The sequence below is a fragment of the Rhinolophus sinicus genome, linkage group LG09 (genome assembly GCF_036562045.2).
Source record: "Rhinolophus sinicus isolate RSC01 linkage group LG09, ASM3656204v1, whole genome shotgun sequence".
Taxonomy (NCBI): Eukaryota; Metazoa; Chordata; class Mammalia; order Chiroptera; family Rhinolophidae; genus Rhinolophus; species Rhinolophus sinicus.
Window position 1 is genome coordinate 63,265,175 of NC_133758.1, and position 16,473 is coordinate 63,281,647.

Below are 16,473 nucleotides of genomic sequence, written 5' to 3' on the forward strand. Positions count from 1 at the left end.
TGACTTAGATAATTATATATTGGTCATATAAAATGTTAACATTAGTGGAAACTGAATGAATAGTGTATGATAATTCTATATACATTTTCTGTAATTTTTTGCAAATCTAAAATTATTTAAAATAAAAAGTTTAAAAAAAAAAGAGCAAGTCACCTGGCCAGCTCAGATTTCAGGGAAAGGGAAAACAAGTACATGTCCTGATGGGAAGAAAGGTCCATATATGTAGGGAAGGAGGAATTGATGGTGACCATCTTAGAAGACTGTTGCGGGCACCAGGAGTAACAGAACATTCCCCTCCCACAGAACATGTAATGTGGTGGGTGAGAGAATGTCTATCCATCGGATATTTATTGTGTATCTCCTGTAGAGTAGTCATCATCATAAGCACTGGAGATACAGTGGTGACTAAGACACCCACAAGGATGTTACAGTTTTAGGGGAGAGAACAATGGGTGACCAGCAATCATAACTCAGTGTGGGATAACCGTTATGGTCAGGTAAATGCAGAGGACTGAGTGAGCAAATGAGATGCAGAGGTAACCTCCAATTGTGGGGATCTGAAAAAACTTCATTCATGGGTTAACAGACAAATACGAAGATGTACTTTCCTCTCCTCTCTACTCCAAAACTTTGAAAATGCTCCAAATAAACCAAAACAAGTGATCTGTATGGTTCACTCTTATATCTTCTCATTTGGAGGAATTACATTTTTCACTGAATTTGTTTATAAGATAGGTTTTTACACAACTGAATATTTTCCTACTAATATAGTTTTTAACTCCTGCTGGAGTCATATAAATCACCCAGGACATCTCTCATACTTCTTTCATTTGTCCAAGGACGATCTTAAATTTAAATGGAAATGGTGTCACTCATTTTCCAACATTTTTCAGTATCTCTAACCAACCATAGTTTATTTACAGGGGGACTTTTCTCTCTCCCAGTGTCCTTTAGGTCTCAACAGCAGTGTGCTGGCTGCTCCCCTAAGTGGTTAAATCCAAGCCCTTTCAGTGCTGCCATTTTCCTCAGCTGTGGTTTTGGGGACAGTTGCTTTTGACCTACTTCATCAATAACTTCAGGACTCCATCTATCCTTTGATGGCAGTTTGTCTCTGTGCAAACTGGAATGGCAGTTTGTATCTGTACATTTGCACACAGAAATATCTGTACATTTACACACAGAAATATCTGCTGGGGTTAAGGTCCTCTTTTGTAGAAGTATATATTCTTAGGACTTTTAACAGATGAAAACTGCTCTTGCTGACATGGCAGCCTGAGGAGACTTTCCAGGAGGCGAGTGCTGACCACCTCTAAACTGAGCTAATCCCTTTGGGAAGCCTGTTATTTCTAGAGCATGTGCAAAGGTTGAAATGATGGGACTAGGGCCTTTTTTTCTGCCCCTGTACCTCTTGGAGGATCTCAAAAGTCATAAGGCCCATGAGTTTTAGGGCCATGATCTGAAAGTCGTGTTGTGGTAACAATGGCATGGTGGCACTGAGTGACACTGAGCATGGTAGGCTGGAGGACACATTGAGTGTGTGCACACTGACAGGTAGCAGGTTCGTTAGGCCTCCCAGGTACATTTATCCCTGAGTTAGTGCACGTAACTCTACTGGGAATAGTGGTTCACATGTAAGAGCTGACTAGACATTACCTATAATAATTTTTATGATTATTTAGCATCAAATTTAACCTGGCACAAAAGTCATGAAAAGATCTTCCAGTGTTGCTGAACTCTATTGTGTGTCCTAAGAGAAAGAAAACAAGAATTCAGTAAGAGTTCTTATTTCACAGGGATAAATAGAGTAAATCTACTTTCATTTTGCACAGGAAATTAAGTTTTAACTCTGACGACTGGCAAAGGCCGCTTTCTCCCCCAGACTATTCTAGATCTGAGGGTTCTTTCTCCCAAGTTAATAAAACTTGCCCCAGAAATGCACCCACAGAGAGACCCACCAAGCTACTCACTGCACCTCACGTCACCTGAGTCATACGAGAGTAGCTGCATGAAACACTGAGGTTTGATCACTGTCATCTGTCCATGAGTTTGTCAGTGAGTTAAGCTCACGGATTCGCCTAACAAGTCCTGAGCGCTACCTCTGCCTGAGTACGACATCCACATGCTTTCACTTAGGTTTTTCCAGAAAGTAAAGGTGGAGAACCAGACAAAATGTTTTGGATTCAGAAGATGGGAATCATGGGCCCAGAGGTGGAAGGAAGCCCTAGTGACTTGATATTTCCAGTCACGTTTTTAAGAATGGGACACCTTAGTTTGCTGTTGCTTCAGACCTTTTCCCTTACACGGTTCAGCCCATCAGGCTGAAAAGATTCTCAGGGTCCTAGATAACTGGGTACTGTTGTCAGAGGTAGCCTGTGGGTCATTGCCTTTCTGGCCTTCCCTTTTGTCTGTGGCAATGCCATTGCAACCATGTTTGGCTATATATAAGGGCAATCCTAGACAGGGAAATATAGTTCATTTTTCTATCCCCCGAAATAGTGATTTTTAACTGGATCCCCCCCACCCCAAATGGATGCTACAATTTTCTTTACCCTCTCCAAAGAAATACGGTAATGTCCATTAGTAGTATATTTCAAAGCTTCTATCAAGAACAGCCAGGAAGTTCTTTGTAAAATCTAAGATAAATTCAAGACTGTCAGGGCGAATGTGTGTTACACATGTTGCCACATCTCATACCAAGAGGTGCTATGGAAGTCCGAACATTTCCTTAGGGTTCACAAAGAGGTAAAGGGGCGGAAAGAAAGATCTTTTCCTGTGGCTGTTTTGCATTACTTTCTTTCATCCCAACATCTCGGGTGTGTGTTCTGAAGCAGAGTGTCTTCCTTCCTGGTGAGCACTTGTGCAAAACTTCTGGGTGAGAGGAAAGGTACGGGGTGGCAGGATGAGGAACAGGAAAGCACTGTGTCTCCAATCTATGTGGTCAGGAGCCAAAGAAACCAAGTTGAGTTGAACAGACTGTCATGTGGTTAATTTGCAAGAAAAAGAATGTGTGTGTGGGTAGGGGGAAGAATTTGTCAGTGTTTTTCATCCTGTTGAAAGAAGAAAGCAGAGAGAGCTGTGAGGACCTAGTCACCCAGTCACCCTTTTTAACAGATGGCAAAACCAGTGAAGAGGAGAAGGCCCCATCCTTCTGGAGGCCATTTGACTAACATGGCTTAGGGACAAACTAGTAATCACCACTGAAGGCCGAGTAAGCCTGCCTTCTCTAAGAAAGAACAAGAAACAGAGGCCAAAGCCTAGGGCTGGGGCAGACCCATTGACCATCATGCCCACCCCCACCCCCTTTCTCTAATGAAAGCCCTGTAATCACAGCAGCAAAGCCCTGGCCATTAGATTCCGGACTGTGCTCTGCATTGTATTTTATTTATTTTAGTTTTTTGTTTTTGTTTTTGATTTTGGGAAGTTTATTGGGGAGACAATCGTTAGCAAAGTTACATACATTTCAGGTGTACAATTCTGTTATACATCATCTATATCACATTGTGTGTTCACCACCCAGAGTCAGTTTTTTTCTTAGAAACTAAGAAAATATGGGGGCAAATGACAGAGAGGCAATAAGCCTGAGGGCTCTACCTCTGCCCCAGCAGCGTTGGGAGTATTCTTTCACAACTTCCCCGAGTTTCAGTGGAGAAGAAGGGGCAGCTATTTATTTAACCACTCCACACAGAGATTAATTCAAGATTGCTTGTGGAGGTGAAGTCATGGCCAGACTCACCACTAGTTATCTTCCAAATTACTGGGCAAGTCTTATTTCTTGGAAGGTCAGTGGCAGGCTTTGGTATCCACGTTTGTGTCAAATGAATATATAACTGTGTGTGCCTATGTAGAGAGGAGAGAAAGACGAGATAAAAGTGGAAGAAAAGAGAGAGGAAGATAAAAGGAGAGGGAGGAAAAATATTATCACTGAGAAAGAGAGGAGGGAAGGAGGTTCAAAGAATTGGGAGGGGGCGAAGGTATGGTAGGAAGTAGGCTAACAAAAGAGAAGGAAAAAAGAAAAAAAGAAAGGAGGTGTCAAATGGTGACTTTGAAAAGTAGTAATTCTCCTGTCACTTTAGACTTTTGATGGCAGAGCAGCCTTTGTATTATTATTAGTTTCCTTTTGGTGCCGTAACAAATTATCACAAATTTAGTGGCTTAAAACAACAAAAATATATTATCTTAAAGTTCTGGTGGTCAGAAGTCAAAAACATATTGCAAAACAGGTTTCATCAGCCTAAAATCAAGCAGGGCTGCGTTCCTTCTGGAGGCTCTTTGGGAGAGGCCATTTGTCTTGCCTTTTCCATGTTCTAGAAGGTGCCTACATTTCTTGCTTCACTTCCATTGTCAAAGCCAGCAATGGTTGGCTTTCTCAGATGACATAACTCTGACATTTATTTTTCCACACTTAAAGAACCCCTCGGTTTTTATTGGGCTCACCTACATAATCCAGGATAATCTTTATTTTAAGGTAAACTGATTAGCAACCTTAATTCCCTCTTGCCATATAAGGTAACATATTCACAAATTCTGGAATTACAACATGGGCATCTTCGATGGGCCATTATTCTGCTACCACAGCCTCTTAAGAATGTTGCAAAGGGTCAGGTGGTTGGATAGTCCCTTTGATTCTAAAGTCTTAAGGAACAGGAAAAAAGCTATTTCTCAGGAAAAATTTTGCGGCGACTGAAATCTGTCTCCTGTTTGAGCTGCTTCCAGTGCCTACTCCCACTCTTGGCACTGACACGTCCGGCTGGACTCACACTGCCATGGTGTTGCAGTCTCCAGAGCAAATGCACCCATGGGCCTTCCTGACCTGGCCGTGTTCTTTCTTTTCATCTCCTGCTAATCAAATGTACCTATTTCAACTCTCATATCTTCACAACTTTCTTGTTTTGTACTTCTTCTCCCTAGTGTATGGAATTAAATGTATGAGCACAAAGCATTTGCATTAATTTGTTTATAATACTTTAACTTCCTAGAGTGACAATGGAACACATGTTTTTGAATGGGTAGTGGGGGAAACATGTCTGTTGGAGTTGCTTATACCCCACTAATCACACCACATAAACCTGTCCTGCATACAGCCAGGCTGGTTTAAAAGTTCAGGGCCCTCTGGGTTCAGAAGATAGCTCGGTATGTTTACATGAAGAAACTAAGCATCATGTGAGAGCGGTAATGTACAAAACATTTAAACCTGGTATTGCTATACTAGGTTTGTAAAAAGAGATAAAATTATCCTGATGTCTGAAAAAACTTCTACACCTCAATATAAGAGACTCTGTTGTGTTTTTGTTGTTGTTGTTTTCCCAATTGCTATTTGGAATGGAAATGCATTCTTTTTTCTGAATCTTTTCATCCTCCTTTTCAAACAATACTGTACCACAAAATCAAGAGGGAAGAGAAGAGAGCTTGGTAGTCTGTCCTCTTCAGGATCATTGATACTACGATCAAGGTTAACAACTATTTTGTAGGCCCATCGTGTCTCAGAAATCTCACCAATGATGAGGGCTCCCTACAGCAGGCAGCCTCCTAAGACAGAAGTAAATGCAAGAAGAATATCATAATCTTGGGAGATGAGTTTGACAATGAATATCCCAGGTTCACGGTATATATGGTGAGGAATGTGCCCTTTTTCCACTTACCTCCTTTGCCAATTGGGAATCAATGGTGAGCAGTCAGAGGAAAGACAGAAGATCTGGACAGTATGTTCAGCCTCGAGCTGGGGTTCTCTCTTAGCGCCTTTAGGACCATTATCTGGAGAATGAGTCCTATGGATGAAGGCAGCATTGAGCCATGTGGGAGAGTGACAAGCAAGACTCACATCTATAAAGCTTTTTAAGTAGACAACATGCCAACATCACAGGACAAAGAGTCAGTGGTGAAACATCAAATTCAGGTGACATAGGAGTGGACGGAAAGTTCCTTGAAGAAGGCTGAAGACAGGGATGACGAAGTCTTCATGCAGAAGATCTCCTGGTGGGGCTGTCAAGGTTCAGTAGCTGAAGGACCCAGGCTGAAATAGCCTACGTGAGCCTTCCTTTGCTTTGTAAAATCATGATTGTACTTCTACCCCTAGTACATGGATGGAAGACAAACGAATACTGGGGTAGCACACAAAGTTGGTTAATATTCATTTCTCTTCTTCTAGGAAAACATTCAGCATATCAGACTGCATGTTGGAAGCTATCATGCTTGATTAACCAGAAAATTATGGAAGAAAAAGTTTCAGAAAAAGTCAATGGAAGGAAGCCTACTTGCTGTGGACACACTCTCATTTCCACAATAATTAGCCCACTAAGTCTCAAAGACCTTTCTAGGCCAGTCTCAGACACAAACCTGCCAGAAGGCAAGCCTTGACACAAACTGAACTTAAGCATATGGTGTCTTAGTAGTGTGTTCAGCTTAAGGAATGTGTGAGATAATCGGCTATGACAATTAAAACAGCACATTTGTTTATAAGCATGACCTGACCTGGGGCATGTTGCTAGAAATTTTAGCAAGCACCATGTTTCTTTCAGGACTAATTATCTATCTGAATTTCAAACATATTCTGAATCATATCTCTCACTAAATCATGAGAGTAAATGCTTTCTGCTGGATGATGAACGGGTTCAAAGTGCTCCTGAATCATTGTAAGTTGTATAGGTGGAAATCTGGATAGCTACACACATGATTACACTGGAGACAGTCTCAATGGTGACTCCGGTACGTAGGAATACTGCACTTTTGATTGATTTCAAGGTTTTAGAGGCATTTTGTGACCCTCTCTGAATGATCAGTATCCTCCTACATATGACTACCCAGATATTTAGGGTCACTGCTCAGTAACCAAGTAATTTGCATTTCAGGATGTCTACTTGGATCAGTACGAAAAATGGTGGATTGCTCTTTCAAGATACACAGTTTTGCTAATTCTCTGTCATCCAGCCTTTTACCGTTTTCATTACTAGTTTTATATACATGAAAGAATTTTATTTAGATGTCTGGCCTGAAGTGAATGTCTCTAAATATATATCTGTGAATTATCCATGGGGGAAAAGTCCTGCAGAAGGCATCAATTAGCCTTGTATGATGAAATCCAAACGAGTGGAATCACAGCAGGAGTTCTTCAGAATAAGATGTGCACAAAGAACAAAACAGGGAGGACAATAACTGCTTCAAGAGTTAGGAGGCATTCTTCTAAAAATTCCCGCGAGGCCTTGTGAGAAGACATCTCCTTTTTATTTGGAATCCTTGATTCTAGACACATTTTGGGCTTACAGCATGGATAAATGTCTCAAATCATTCCCATAAAAAATAACACAGAAAGGAAACTAGCTGTAAATCATAGTTTGAAAGAACTATCTGTAATTGAACTTTCCATTACCATTTGGTATGGAATGACACGACTTTAAAATATGTGTGTGTAATAGCCATGGACTGAGATCCATCATATCAGGCCATTGATTGTGAGAGTCATCTGATTCCTTGGGCTCCTGAGAGTGGGTGATTGGCAGTCTGACTGACAGTTTATTCTGGAATATATATACAATGCAGTTATCATCTTCTGGACAGAAGATGCTTTCTATACTTGAATTAATTGACTGACACTTAAGTGCTTAAACACAAATATTTAATATCAAAGCATGATGCATTCTTCTACAGTAGATACCCATAACACCATGAAAAATTTTAATTTCATTCTCTATTTTCATTATTTATACATTATTTAATACCACTCCAGTGCTGAGCAGCTCACTGATGGCTCTGTCATCGTATCGGAGGACTTCCTTCAGGATGTATGTTGTGTGCTGCCCGAGCAGGGGAGGCGGCCTGGCCTCTGACATCTTGAACTTACTGTATCTCACAGCTGGGCCTGTCAAAAGAGGTGGAACACAGGAAACCTGTTACTGACTAACCCTAGGAGATTAATTACCCACGCAGCCTGGGGGGTTTCCAGTGAATGCCAAGACTGTCACTGCCCGTTACACCCTGGCAGATGCTCCATCATTTTGGAAGAAATGCATTTTCACATGTGGCTTTTCTTGACTCCATGTTATCCAGATGTCCAGTGGCCATCAGGCCTGCCCACCACCCTGAAGGGGCCTGTGTGTACATGCCCGGTATGTGCCCAGCCTGTTCAGAAGCTGCCAGTCCTGTCAAAGGAACTCATGAGGGGGAGGGCGATCAACTGAGTGGGCTCTCTGGGTTAAAGAGAACAATGACCACAGATACATAGTGTCTTCCTGAAGCTGGACTCTGAGCCCAGGTGAAGACAACCCAAAATTTTACTATTCAGTGTCTACTCGATAGTTCCAAGATTGAATTCAACAACTGGATCAACAAAACACCAGCCAGACCCTGGCTGAAGCCTTTTGGTGGTACAAGTTACATGTGGAAGCCCCATTGTGGGGACAGAGCCAGGAGTGCAGTTTCCAGGCTCTCGGCCTCACGTGGAAAGGTGCTCACTCGGGTAGTAAATGGCCATCAACTGAGATTGGATGGCCATCAGCTGTGGCTAGTTGGCTGTCAGCTGTAACCAGTGAGCCAATAATATAATTGCCGTGGCCAATAATATAATTGCCGTGGCTATGCTAGCAGAAAATAGGGGCTAGCCAGAAGATGGTGGCTGAGCTAGCAAGCGGTGGAGTGTGGATTGCAGATTGCAGAGAAGTGGATTGCTAGCAAGTGAGATTGTTTGGCAGAGACAAGTGGACGGTGGGTTGCAGATAGTGTGGCTCCTGCCTCCTGTGTCTCCACCCCAGCTGCCAGTGAGAATATAGTGATATGACTCCCCTATCTATGGCTCCGTGGGTGTTCCTTTTTAGCCTCACCATGTCCTGCGTTCTTATGTGGGGAGCAGGAACTGAGACCCCGCATGACTCCCTGCATGATACCCATTGTCAGGAAGAACTAAGTTTGGATGTCATTAGCTCCTACGGTTTCTAGCAGCCATCTTGGAAACCTAGGTAACTTCTCTGAGCCTTATGTCCCACAGCTGTAAACTGGGTATGATGTTTACTACACACACCTGATGGGAGGATTTAACTGAGATAATGGATAGAAAGCACTAAGCAAGTATTCCTTAACCCACAGAACCCTCTGGTTTCTCTATGACAAAAGCTGCCACCTCATCTCTCTTGAAGCTCGCGGTGCGAAGGAAAGGGATATGCAGTGACAACTACTTGCTGACTACTGAGCACTGCAAACAATACTTTCAACAAGTGTTGGAAATAGATTTTATTGTTCCCATTCTTCATACAAGGCCACTAAAGCTCCCAAAGCCAAGGTTTTACTCAAGGTCACATGGCTAATAATTAATAGCACAGGAATGCAAATCCATGTCCCTTTGAACTGTCTCCTGTTGAAAGTGTGTACTTTCCACAACTGTAGCAGCCTATTTTCACTCCCCACTCTTTCATGGAGAAGCTGGACTGACATTGGGGGGGCACATTTTGCCTTTGCTGCCTCATTCAGTAAATAGTATTAATGTTGGCTTTCCTTTATATCTCATTTGATTAGCCTTCAGGAAAACAAGTTAGGTAGTCACATGAAGACTCCAAAACTGTGCATTTCTATCTCATAACAATTTTTCAGGCCTCCTCTTGATTTGGGAAGCTCATAGGAAGAACAAATGAAACCAAAACATGTGTGGGTGACAGAATGTCAGTCAAGAAAGCAGCAAATATGCTTCAAGCTCTTTGAGAATCCCATCCAAAAAAGGTACTGACAGTGCTAGAGGACCCAGGCCTCCTAAAAGCATCAGGCCACACCTCTGCCTAACACATTCCCCCCACTGCAGGTAAATGGCAAATTTCAACTGATTGCCAAAGTTGTCCTTCTCTGAGGCTCCTTTTTTTCTCACACTTCCTTTTGAGACCATTGTGTGACTTTTTTCATGGGTTGGTCACTTTTCAGTAAAGGAGCACACATTGCTGCTGTGGGGGCAGAGCCCCAGAAAGTAGTTTCCAGGCTCTCGGCCTCACATAGACAGGTGCTGGCTCAGGTAGTAAATGGCCAACTGTGATTGCATGGCCATCAGCTGTGGCTAGTTGGCCGTCAGCTGTAACCAGTGAGCCATTGGCCACTAATATAACTGCTGTGGCTACGCTAGGAGGAGAGTGGAGGAGAGAGAAGAGAGAAAGAATGGGGGCTAGCAAGAAGATGGTGGCTGGGCTGGCAAGTGTGGATGGTGGTTTGCGGACAGTGTGGATCCAGCCTCCATTGAGAGTATAGTGCCGCCAGAGAGAATATAGTGGTATGACTCCCCTACCTATGGCTCCGTGGGTGTTCCTTTTTGGCCTCACCATATCCTGCGTTCTTGTATGGGGAGCGGGAGCAGAGACCCCGCAGGCCTTCCTGCACGACACATGGCGCACGCAGCGAGCAGGGTATGGTGCCGGCCAAGGCTCTCCCAAGAGTGGTGGAGCAGTTTGTGTGTATGAACACTGAGTCTCAGGAAGACCAGGAGGAGCAGCTGACTGAGAGCTGGACCCCCGTGGAGGGGTGGGAGGACGTGGACGGTTCTCCCACCAGCACAGGAAAAGCCATGCAGCTGCTGGAGAGATGGAGCCCCGTGGAGAGGTGGAAAGATGTGGACAGTTCCCCAACCAGCACAGGCCGGAGAAATCGAAGGTCGTTGCAGCCCTGTGGGCCGGGAAGTTCCTGCTCAGGCAGCCCGGATGCGGGACTTGTCCCAGGAGGAAAGGCTTGCTGAGTCCTCCATGGGAGATGATGGTGAGGTCAAGGTCGTCCCTCACCCCCAGGACAGCCCTGGTGAATGACTATGGACTATGGGGAATTGCCTTCCATCCCTAATTTAATGGACCGCTTGACTGTTTGTTTGGGAACTGTTGTTAGTGGAACTGGGGGATATTTGCTTTTGTCTCTTGACTGGCCGCCATTGAGAATATGTAAGCACCTTGATTGTGAGTCGCTGTTGTTCCAGCAGGGTACCCTGAGAGGCACAGAGAGAGTGGCAGTGCCCTGAGAGCCCTGGCTGAGTCCAGGAAGTCTGGCTGAGCCCTGAAGATACCCTGGCTGTGCCCAGGAAGTCGGGCTGTTCCCAGAGAGTGGCAGTGCCCTGAGAGCCCTGGCTGTGTCCAGGAAGTGTGGCTGTGCCCACAGAGAGTGGCAGTGCCCTGAGAGCCCTGGCTGTGTCCAGGAAGTGTGGCTGTGCCCACAGAGAGTGGCAGTGCCCTGAGAAATCCTAGCTGTGCCCAGGGAAACTAGTGGTACCCTAAGAAGTCCAGGAAGTCTGGCTGTGCCCAGAAGCACTGGTGGTGCCCTGAGAAACCCTGGCTGTGTCCGGGAAGACAGGTGGTACCCTAAGAAGTCCAGGAAGTCTGGCCGTGCCCAGAAGCACTGGTGGTGCCCTGAGAAACCCTGGCTGTGTCCGGGAAGACAGGTGGTACCCTAAGAAGTCCAGGAAGTCTGGCCGTGCCCAGAAGCACTGGTGGTGCCCTGAGAAACCCTGGCTGTGTCCGGGAAGACAGGTGGTACCCTAAGAAGTCCAGGAAGTCTGGCTGTGCCCAGAAGCACTGGTGGTGCCCTGAGAAACCCTGGCTGTGCCCAGAGAGCCTGGCTATGTCCAGGATATTGCATTCACCCCCAGGCTCCTCGCACAGGTCCCCTCGCGGAAGATGCTTGTCACGTAGATTGTGAGGCGAGAGCCTGTAGGGGTGGAGTGTGGGGGCAGAGCCCCAGAAAGTAGTTTCCAGGCTCTCAGCCTCACATAGACAGGTGCTGGCTCAGGTAGTAAATGGCCAACTGTGATTGCATGGCCATCAGCTGTGGCTAGTTGGCCGTCAGCTGTAACCAGTGAGCCATTGGCCACTAATATAACTGCTGTGGCTACGCTAGGAGGAGAGTGGAGGAGAGAGAAGAGAGAAAGAATGGGGGCTAGCAAGAAGATGGTGGCTGGGCTGGCAAGTGTGGATGGCGGTTTGCGGACAGTGTGGATCCAGCCTCCAGTGAGAGTATAGTGCCGCCAGAGAGAATATAGTGGTATGACTCCCCTACCTATGGCTCCGTGGGTGTTCCTTTTTGGCCTCACCATATCCTGCGTTCTTGTATGGGGAGCGGGAGCAGAGACCCCGCAGGCCTCCCTGCATGACAAATGGCGCAGCGAGCAGGGTCTCCCGCATGACACTGCTCTTCTGAGAAAGCTGGTGTTTTGGTGTTTTAGGGATGCAGCCCTTACTCCTTGTTCTCTCAAACTTGGTTCTATTTTGACATTAACTAATAATAGTTTCCCTTTAAAACTTGCCTTTCAAAAGGACTCCACTGAGAGAATACCTGTCTGAAGTTAGTGTTATGTGACTTTTTCCTAAATTAATGACCTGAAGTGAGACTTCCAATTGGAAAGCAGTCACTTGAATATACAGCTCCTACCACTATTGCTGCTGCTGCTGTTGATAGTATAGCAGCTACCATTTCCTAAGAACTTCTGATGTGTTAGCCACTGTACCAAAGGCTGAGCAGATAAGTCGTATATTCTTAAATTCATTTTTGGCAAGGTAATATCTATGTTCATGTATGCTTTCAAACATTTGTAAGCTGTGTGATATTGAGAATTTTTAATTCTATGAGCCTCAGTCTACAAAGTTCTAAAATGAGATTAAAAATACCTTTTGAGAGTTGTTTTGAGCATTTCAATAATATAATGTGGGTAATATTTAATATCAGTAATAATCAAGAAAATGCATATGAACATAGCAAGATATAATTTTGTTTATAAAGTTAGAAAATCTTGTGGATATTTCTTGTTTTTAAAAAGTTGGTGAGTGATAGGAGTGCAAATTCATGCAATCCTTCCAGAGGGAAATTTGTCAAATAAATGTAAGAGTTTACACACTTGGATGGAGAAATTTTGCTTTAAAAATGTTTTTCTATGGTTATAATAAAAAATGTGAAATGTTGAATAAATTTTATAGGCAAGAATCTATACAAATCTCTAAATATACTTAACACTCTTAACATCTCTATCCTTCCCACATGGATTTCTACCCTATAGCCTGTGATGGTTCTTGGGGTGGGATTCTGTACCTTCCTTTTACTTTTCCATTTGCTAATTGCTTCCAAAGGTACCCTTTGTTAGAACTAGGTATTTAGTTCTTCATTCTTTCACTTATTTCCCCCTTAAGCCTATCTCCAACCTCTTCCTTCCAGATTAAAAAGTCAAATAGTTATAATATAGAAAAAAATTGGAAAATATGCCCAAAACTTGGGTACTGGTTAAATACATTATAGTGCATACACTGATGGCAAACTGTACAATAATTTCAAGTTTTACTTGGGGAGGGGGGGAATTTGAACACAAAGATTACCTCCACTCTCTTCTGAAATACCACTGAAATGAAAGCATAGAAGTTCAACAAACAAACTAATACTTCATGTGAGTGAAGAGAATGGGAAGGAGCATTACTAGTTATTTCAACAATTTTAAGAATGTCATGGATGGGATAATAGTCATGGTTGCAAAGAGGTAGAGAGCACTGAAGCCCAGAATAGTCTACAAGGAGACTGAGAGGAAATAGATGTCAATTGGTCCATTTCACTCCTCAAAATCCTCTGATTTTGAAACCATTAATTATGAGAGAGATCTTAGAACAGAAGTAGGACTGAAAGCAGAAAGATTGAACGTCTCAATATGGACTAATCTCACTAGTTTGTTTTAGAAACTAGAAGAAAGTAAAGCTTGCTTTCAAATTTCTAAACAAAAATGATGCTAAACCTAGAATTCTATATCTAGTCAAATGATTAATCAAAAAGGAATGCATTTTCAAACTCATAAAGATTAAGTAAGTTTACTGAGAAATTTTCTTTATGTTGACTCCAGTAAAACATGGGTGTGAATAATAGAATAAAATTTTGGTACACAGTGAGAACCAACCAAGGAGTGAGGGAAGGAAGACCCTAGGACTACAACTCAGACCTGGAGAGTCAATAAGGTGTAGATGGGAGTGGACCGAGGCCTTCAAAAAGGGAGTTTAAGACGGCAAAAAGAGCCTAAATTGTACAGCTAGTATAACTGAAATGTAGGAAACATATAATCATGAGATAAAATTACATTAATAATTACAAACTCTAGAAAACCAAAATTTGCATTAAGAAAATCAAAACTCAAATATGAAGCAAATTACAATGTGGCAAGATTTAAGTAATTGATGGACTATAAACAAAGAAAATCCACTTGACCTTGATACCAAGAACATTCAAGTAGCATCTATTGCCTGTGCATCCTCTAAACAGCACTAAGCATTGTGCATTAAATTGTCTGTTTAGTTGTCTACGCTCTATGTGGACAAAAAAATGCCAGTTGTGTTTGCTGATGGATCTTTAATGCCTTTCACAGTCCCACAAAATAAAGACAATGGCAAGCATCCTTTCTTTAGCACCTGTAATGACTGTAGACTGTGCTTTTTATTGCATTATCTCATGAGACTTTATCAAATAGAGACTGTTACAATGTTCATTTTACAGATCAGAACTCTGAGGCTCTTCAAAGGGTTGGTTAGTTTATCTAAGATTCTACAGCTAAATAAGTAATAGAATCAGGAGAAGATCTCCTATGCATCAGGCTCCATGATCCATGCTCTGTCATTCAGTGCAAATTTGTTGACCTCATGATTGCTAACACTTAAAGATATTTGAATAAATACTGTTTAAGTCATTTTAATTAATTAATTATCCACTAACTTATTCTATACATAATTTTTGAGTATCTATCCCTGTCTAGGCAGTGTGATCTATCAGCAAACAAAACACACCTGCATCCTATTCTCATGGAATTTATATTCTGATTTGGGAGCTAGACAATAAATAAATAAGCAAACAAATACATAAATAGTTAAAATTTGATAGAAATTATAAAATTATTAAAAACTTAGCTGAAAAGAGGAGAATCATAATTAACGGTGAAAACCTGAAGCCCTTTGCTTTACATTCAGGAACACGACAGGGCTGCCCCTATCACCTCTGCTTTTCAACATCGTGTTGGAAGTCCTTGCCAGAGCAATCAGGCAAGAGAAAGAAATAAAAGGCATCCAAATTGGAAATGAAGAAGTTAAATTATCACTCTTTGCAGATGACATAATGCTATATATAGAAAACCTTAAAGATTCCACCAAAAAGATATTAAAAACAATAAATGAATACAGTAAAGTTGCCGGCTACAAAATCAACGTACAAAAGTCCATTGCATTCCTATATACTAACAAAGAAATCTCAGAAAAACAAATTAAATAAACACAATTCCTTTTGCAATTGCAACAAAAAGAATAAAATACCTAGGAATAAACTTAACCAAAGATGTGAAAGACCTATATGCCCAAAACTATAAGACATTTTTGAAAGAAACTGAAGAAAACACAAAGAAATGGAAAGACGTTCCATGCTCATGGACTGGAAAAAACAACATAGTTAAAATGGCCATATTACCCAAAGCAATATACAGATTTAATGCAACGCAATCAAAATCCCAATAGCATTTTTTAAAGAGATAGAACAAAAAATCATCAGATTTGTTTGGAACCACAAAAGACCCCAAATAGCCAAAGCAATCTTAAGAAAAAAGAACAATGCTGGAGATATCACACTCCCTGACTTTAGCTTGTACTACAGGGCAACAATAATCAAAACAGCATGGCATTGGCAGAAAAACAGACATATACCAATGGAATAGAATTGAGAACCCAGAAATAAAGCCACATATATATGGACAGATAATTTTTGACAAAGAAATGAAAAACATACAATGGAGAAAGGCAGCCTCTTCAAAAAATGGTGCTGGGAGAATTGGAAAGCCACGTGCAAAAGAATGAAACTGGACTGCTATCTGTCACCATGTACCAAAATCAATTCAAAATGGATCAAAGACTTAAGCATAAGACCTGAAACAATAAACTGCATAGAAGAAAACATAGGTACTAAACTTATGGACCTTGGGTTCATGGAGCATTTTATGAATTTGACTCCAAAGGCTAGGGAAGTAAAAGCTAAAATAAATGAATGGGACTATATCAAACTTAAAAGCTTCTGCACAGCAAAAGAAACCACTAACAAAATAAAGAGGCAACCAAGTGAATGGGAGATTTTTGTAAACAGTGCCTCTGATAAGGGGCTAATATCCAAAATATACAAGGAACTCATACAACTGAACAACAAAAACCAAACAACCCAATTGAAAAATGGGCAGAGGACCTGAAGAGACATTTCTCCAAAGAGGACATACAAATGGCAAATAGATATATGAAAAAATGCTTAACATCACTAATCATCAGAGAAATGCAAATAAAAACCACAATGAGATATAACCTCACTTCAGTCAGAATGGCTATCATCAACAAGACAAATAGTAACAAATGTTGGAGAGGTTGTGGAGAAAAAGGAACCCTCATACACTTTTGGTGGGAATGCAGATGGGTGCAGCCACTATGGAAGGTAGTGTGGAAGCTCCTCAAAAAATTAAGAATAGAATTACCATATGACCCAGCA

The 16,473-nt window shown here is 42.2% G+C and overlaps 1 protein-coding gene across 1 annotated transcript in view; it reads right to left on the reverse strand.

Annotated features, from left to right (window-relative positions):
* The window catches only part of SUGCT (succinyl-CoA:glutarate-CoA transferase), an 866,747-nt gene that overhangs the window by 118,078 nt on the left and 732,196 nt on the right, over positions 1 to 16,473 (reverse strand). Inside the window, exon 16 of the mRNA XM_019710224.2 lies at positions 7,713 to 7,852. Coding sequence (XP_019565783.2) covers positions 7,713 to 7,852 — 140 coding nt within the window. The remainder of the gene's footprint in view (positions 1 to 7,712; positions 7,853 to 16,473) is intronic.